This window comes from Piliocolobus tephrosceles, chromosome 4 (assembly GCF_002776525.5).
Source record: "Piliocolobus tephrosceles isolate RC106 chromosome 4, ASM277652v3, whole genome shotgun sequence".
Taxonomy (NCBI): domain Eukaryota; kingdom Metazoa; phylum Chordata; class Mammalia; order Primates; family Cercopithecidae; genus Piliocolobus; species Piliocolobus tephrosceles.
In genome coordinates, this window is record NC_045437.1 from 114,030,070 (window position 1) to 114,036,679 (window position 6,610).

At 56.0% G+C, this 6,610-nt stretch overlaps 1 protein-coding gene across 1 annotated transcript in view; it reads right to left on the minus strand.

Annotated features, from left to right (window-relative positions):
- The window catches only part of CDHR2 (cadherin related family member 2), a 22,784-nt gene extending 18,276 nt beyond the window's left edge, over window positions 1–4,508 (minus strand). The window contains exons 1-8 of the mRNA XM_023185025.1: window positions 4,022–4,508; window positions 2,682–2,807; window positions 2,465–2,611; window positions 2,309–2,384; window positions 2,073–2,188; window positions 1,724–1,957; window positions 357–512; window positions 113–274 (exon numbers count right to left, since the gene is read on the minus strand). Of these exons, the coding sequence (XP_023040793.1) occupies window positions 113–274; window positions 357–512; window positions 1,724–1,957; window positions 2,073–2,188; window positions 2,309–2,384; window positions 2,465–2,611; window positions 2,682–2,807; window positions 4,022–4,060 (1,056 nt within the window). The 5' untranslated portion in view covers window positions 4,061–4,508. The remainder of the gene's footprint in view (window positions 1–112; window positions 275–356; window positions 513–1,723; window positions 1,958–2,072; window positions 2,189–2,308; window positions 2,385–2,464; window positions 2,612–2,681; window positions 2,808–4,021) is intronic.
- Between the last annotated feature and the right edge of the window lie 2,102 nt (window positions 4,509–6,610).

Genomic DNA, 6,610 nt, shown 5'->3' on the forward strand with positions numbered 1-6,610 from the left:
CTCACACTCATACTGTCACACACACTCTCACACTCTCACACACACACTCTCACACTCACACGCATGCCTGCTTGCTGGGACCCCACAGCCCCACCGTGTCCACATCACTCACGTGGATGCTGTTGGTGACCACAGAGCCGGTGGCGCTGTGCTCCGGCACCCTGAGGACGTACAAGCTCTGGGAAAATGTGGGCCTGTGGTCATTAATGTCTCTAAGGTGGAGGGTCACCATGGCGATGGAGAAGTTCTGGCTGACTGAGTCTGTGGCCATGACCTGGAGGTAGGGGAGGAGGCAGCAGCTGTGGGGCCCAAGTGCCCCGCAGCTTCTGCCCCCGGCACTCCAGAGCCGCCCTCACCTGCACCACCATCACCGTCTGCCTCTCGTAGTCCACCAGCGCGGACACTCTCACCAGCACCTGAACAGAGGCTGAGCCTGCTGCCCGCTCCGGGGAGACACTGAAGGCTTCTGCGTCGGGGCCCCCCAGCGACAACAGGAAGGTCCCATTGCTGCCCTGTAAAGGTAGGCTGTCTAGCAGGGACCTGTCCCCCTTGCTCTGCCTACCTGCATCTCCCCCCAGTCCCCAGGCTCTTATCTCTGGATGCCCCACCCGATGAGGTCCCATGGAAGGGGCCTCTCAAAAGACTGCGAGAGAGGGTGCAGGAGGCTGGGCTGGTGACCAGACCCTGCAAATGTGGGCTCCGTAGAAGACAGCTCCCTAGGCACTGTGGGTCCCAGGCCTGGGCTGGAGCCTGCACACACATCCCTCGCTCCTGTCAACTGTCCCTCCCACCCACCCTTCACATCCCCCACCCCCAACCCCCACAGCAACACTAAACACCACTCACACCCTATGTCACCCCCCTGGCCAGTGCCACCCTTCTGGCCAACCTAACCCTGCCTGACGCTGTCCTCCATGCAACATTCCCACCCCCTCAGTATCACCTAACATCACACACCCTCCGGAGTTACTCATCCTCCAGTGCCACCATGTAACCCACCTCTCACTGCAGCCTCCACTTAAGGGTGCCCTCCCATGGCCAGGCACGGTGGCTCATGCCTGTAATCCCAGCACTTCGGGAGGCTAAGGTGGGCGGATCACTTGAGGTCAGGAGTTCGAGACCAGCCTGGCCAACATGGTGAAACTCCATCTCTACTAAAAACAGAAAAATTAGCTGGGTGAGGTGGTGCACGCCTATAATTATAGCTACTCGGGAGGCTGAGGCAGGAGAATCACTTGAACCTGGGAGGCGGAGGCTGCAGTGAGCCAAGATTGGGCCATTGCACTCCAGCCTAGGCAACAGAGTGAAACTCCGTCTCAAAAAAAAAAAAAAAAGCACCCTCTCACCTCACACCCTCAGACCACTTGTCCCAACACTGCTCAGCCTCCCCCAGTTCCAAAGACTACCCAAATCACGGCCACCCAATGCTAGGAGACCTCGCCAGCCACCCATTACCACGGACAATGACGTTCTACTCAGCATCATCTGACGTTCAACGTCAGCCTCCACTCAGCACGGCCTCCTATTCAGCCCCACACGGATCGCCCAGAGGATGACACTGCTTACCGACGCAGGTTTCCAGAGAGCACACAGCACCCCCATTTTCCGTCACCACGCCCTGCACCACCAGCACCACCCAGCACCACATGGCACTGTCACTCGATCTGGGCTTTCACTGGCCTCCCCCAGCCACCCTCGCCCACACCCATGCCACCACGCCTGCCTTGTCCGGGTCGTAGACCACCATGGTGAGGTCCTCGATGGGGATGTGGGGGGAGGCATGCTCGTCCACGTAGCCAGTGAAGTTCACTTGGGCCTCTTCGGGGGTGAAGGTGCAGGCTGGGAGACTGCAGTTGTAAAACTCAGGTTTGTGGTCATTGACGTCCGTCACTCTCACTGTCACCCAGATGCTCACCTTGGCCTCCTGCCCGTAGATGTTGAGGTGTGTCTCGGTGGCCTGAGGCACAGAGCAGAGGTCAGAGGTCAGAGGTCAGAGAGCCAGTGCTCAGAGAGATCAAAAGCCAGAGGTTAGAGAGCAGGATTCTGACAGGGGTGGTGGGACCTTTCCTCACCGTGACCTGCAGCTGCACCTCCTCATCCTCCTCCAGCAGCTGCTCACGGTCCAGGGAGCCGTTGACCCTGATCACTCCATCTGCCCCGATGTCAAACCAGCCGGGCCGCGTGGAGTCTGGCAAGCAAGGGGACAGGTGGAACAGGTGGAACAGCTGGAACAGCTGCTCCAGTGGCTCTGACGGAGCCCTGACCCCAGCCCTGGCCCAGCCCTGGCCTGGGGACACCCCATTCTCACTGGAGATGCTGTAGATCACAGGGTCATTGATGCCTTTGTCGCTGTCCACAGCCTCCACTTTCAGCACCGAGGTTTCCTGGAATGGTGCCTGGTCAGTGCCCCTCAAACTTCCCCCGCCTCCCGCTTCCACCCGTACCCCACAGGTCCCCCGTGCACCTTGGCTGCGTCCTCAGCCACAGAGGCCGAGTAAAACTCCCTGACAAACTGAGGGTCAAGGTCAGGCTGGTCCACCACGGAGATGGACAGGTAGACAGGCAGGGAGCACTGGATGGTGAAGCTGTTGTTGAATATGCCACCCAAGTCCTGTGGGGAGATGGCTGCCCATGAGCCAGCGCCGTGGGTCCTAGGCCCACCCTCTGGCACCCCTACTCACGCAGGCCTTCAGCTCCAGCTGGTAGAAAGCGCTCTTGTTGTTGTAGCTGAGGCTGCCATTGAGGATGATGGAGCCATTGGCCAGGATCCAAAAGAGATGCTCGCTGTCCCCAGTGCTAGGGATGACCTGGGGCAGAGCAGACTCGGGTCAGTCTCCCCAGGGACAGCCCTGCCCCAAGGATCCCACTCAGCAACACAGGGAAGGCCCCAGCTCTACCACAGACCAGTCACACCACTGGCACCAGGTGGCATGACCTCTCTGAGCCTCAGTTTCCAGCTCTGGGAAATGGGGCTGGTGACAACCCTCAGTGGGTTGAAAGGAGGATCCAATAAGATGCAGTCAGCCTTCCATCTCTGTGGGTTCCACATCCACAGATTTGACCAGCCACAGATCAAAACTGTAGCTATCCTCACAATGGTTGTGTCTGTACTGAAGGTGTACAAACTTTTTCCCTTGCCATGATTCCCTAAACAATATAGCATACATAATACACTATATTTACACAGTATTTGCATTGCATTGGTATTTAAAGCACACAGGAGGATGTGTCTAGGTTACATGCAAATACTACCCCCATTGCATGTCCAGGGACTTGAGCAGCCATGGATTTTGGTGTCCTCAGGGATCCTGGAGCCAATTCCCCATGGATACCAAGGGGGGACTGTATGATATGTGCCAGGCACACGGTTGGTGCTCGGTAAATGGTGCTATCCTTTTTTTTTTTTTTTTTTTGAGACGGAGTCTCGCTCTGTCGCCCAGGCTGGAGTGCAGTGGCAGGATCTCAGCTCACTGCAAGCTGCAAGCTCCGCCTCCCGGGTTTACGCCATTCTCCTGCCTCAGCCTCCCGAGTAGCTGGGACTACAGGCGCCCGCCACCTCGCCCGGCTAGATTTTTGTATTTTTTAGTAGAGACGGGGTTTCACCATGTTAGCCAGGATGGTCTCGATCTCCTGACCTCGTGATCCGCCCGTCTCGGCCTCCCAAAGGGCTGGGATTACAGGCTTGAGCCACCGCGCCCAGCCAAATGGCGCTATCAACAGCAACTCTGTTTCCATGAGAAATGGGTTCACACACCCCTTACTGTCTGTGGAACCTGGACAAGACCTGGGAGCAGGCGGGCGGGAAGAAGGGTCTGGTCTGCAGCAGGCACCCTCTTTAGGCAAGTGAGCAAAGCGAGGTTTCCGGGGAGGGGGTGCTGGTGGCCAGAGGAAGGTTTGGGGACCAGGGCTGGGCCAAGGCAGGACCAACGTCCCCAACCCAACGCTCAGGCCCCATGGGTTGTCTGTGGATATGCTGCCCCCTGGTGGTCACGAAGGCGGTCAGGGCCCCCTTCACACTCACCTTCTCTATGGAGTACTCGACCATGCCAGCAGTTCCCATGTCTTTATCCACGGCCAGCACGGAGAACACCACGCTGCCCACGGGCAGGGTCTGCAGGGAGGGACCCGTCGCTTACCAGCTCAAACCCAGCTCCTCCTCTCCCTCGTCTGTCACTGCCCCCCTGAGCTTCAGTGTCCTCAGCTGTGCACTCAGGGGACAGTGTTCCCCTGTCCTTCCCACCAGGGCTGCGGGTGGAAGGCAGCTGGGGGTGCGGGGCAGCAGAGAGGATCTCCCTCCTCCCCTCCCCACACAGCCTCTCCACCACCTGAGCTGGCTTCTGATTTTCAGAGCCCCTCAGAACCAGGACGAGGGATCATTCTAGAGTCCAGCCTCACGGTGCCACTGCACACTCAGACATCCCATGTGCTCTCTACAGCCTATAGCCATGGGTTTCAAACAGCACCCTACAGAGCTGGAGGCTTCTTTTGGGAGCCCTCTGCTCCTGGGCTCCTATACACACAACCTCTACTTCCTTTTTTTGTTTGTTTTGTTTTTGCCTGAGACGGAGTTTCACTTTTTCGCCCAGGCTGGAGTGAAGTGGCACAATCTCGGCTCACTGTAACCTCTGCCCCCTGGATTTAAGCGATTCTCCTGCCTCAGCCTCCCCAGTAGCTGGGATTATAGGCGCCCACCACCAAGGCCAGCTAATTTTTTTTTTTTTTTTTTTTGTATTTTTAGTAGAGACAGGGTTTTGCTGTGTTGGCCAGGCTGGTGTCGAACTCCTGACCTCAGGTGATCCATCTGCCTCAGCCTCCCAAAGTGCTAGTATTATAGGCGTGAGCCACCGTGCCCAGCCATGACCTCTACTTCCTAATGGTGGCCAAAGAGATCTTTGAAAATCATGAATCAGACCACATCACTCCTGTGCTTCAAATCCCCCAAGGGTACCCCCATTCTGCCCAGATCACAGTCCAGACTCCTTCGAGCCTGGGCTGCCACCAGCCTCTCTGACCTCACCTCCTCCTCCCCCTCCCCCTCCAGCCGCACTGACTGAGCTTGTTCCTGCCTCAGGGCCTTTGCACCCGTTTTTCCCCCTGCCTGGAGCACCCCTTCCTGGAGCATTCCCTGCCAGCTCCTTCTTGCCATTCAGGTCTCTGTTCAGATGCCCACAACTCAGAGAGGACTTTCCTGACCCTTCAACCTAAAGCAACGCCTTCTGCAGCCACTTCCTTCACTTTGCCTTGTCTCGTGCTCGGGGTGGGGTCACCGCCACCTGAAATCATTCTGCTCATTTTGTTTCATTGGTTCCTGTCTGTGGCCTTCCCTAGAAGGTGAGCTGCTGAGAGTAGCAACCAGGTCTGTCTTGCTCCCCCGGTAACCTCAGCACCTAGGACAGTGCTGGGTGCCAAGGCATTCCATCAGAGCCTGTCACATGGCTGTCCAGACCACACGTGTCTGGCTTGGTGTGGGGCCCCCCACCTGGAAGGTCTTTGCAGGCACATGGCAACGGCGGGTCAGGAGTGGTGGTGTTTGCTGCCCAGTGATCATTGGGGAACCTCGTTTCCACCCATGTCGCTTAAGTGGAACTGGCCCCCACTCCTCCCCCTTGCTGCGGGGAAGGCCCATGATGCAGACCTAACCTGTGAGAGCCTTCCACACCCCTAAATTGACTCAAGGAGAGCACATGACCTAAAATGAGCCAATGGAAGTCAGCCCTGGGCTTTGGGCTGGAAAGATTGAGAAAGAGAAGGTCTCTTCAATGTCAGCCTGTTCTTTTTTATTTTTTTTTTAATTATTTATTTATTTATTTATTTGAGATGGAGTTTCACTCTAGTTGCCCAGGCTGGAGTGCAATGACGCGATCTCGGCTCACTGCAACTTTTGCCTCCCAGGTTCAAGCAATTCTCCTGCCTCAGCCTCCTGAGTAACTAGGATTACAGGCATGTGCCACCATAACCGACTACTTGTTTTTTGTTTTTTTTTTCAGTAGAGACGGGGTTTCTCCATGTTGGTCAGGCTGGTCTCGAACTCCCAACCTCAGGTGATCTGCCCACCTCAGCCTCCCAAACTGCTGGGATTACAGGCATGAACCACTGCCCCTGGCGAGCCTGTACTTTTATCACCACATGAGATACTTGCCTCTCATCCCCCAGGATGGAGGCAATGAGAGAAGCAGAGCTGAGAGGAGGAGAGAAACTCAAATCATATCTTGATGTGATTTGAGTACCTGGATCCAGCCATGCCTGAAGATATGATTTCAAATCAAATTTCACGATATGATTTGGCTCAAATCAAATCAAGATATGATTTGAGTGCCTGGATCTAGCCATGCTGAGGTACCTCTACATTTTTCAGATACACGAAAAAAATCAACTCCCTTTTTTTTTTTGCTTTCATCACTGAAATAATTCCTAACCTGATTGACTGCAAAATATTGCTGTCACCATTGTTTGCGGGGTCACATCCCCCTGGCTTTGGTTCTTGAAGATGCCCCTGCTAGGAGAGGTTTTGCCCCACCCTGAATGCCCCCCTGACTGCCTCTGGCTCTTCCTACTCTGAGAAGCTCTTTGGGATGCCCCCTGCCCCACAGCCACGTTAAGGCAGGTGTCA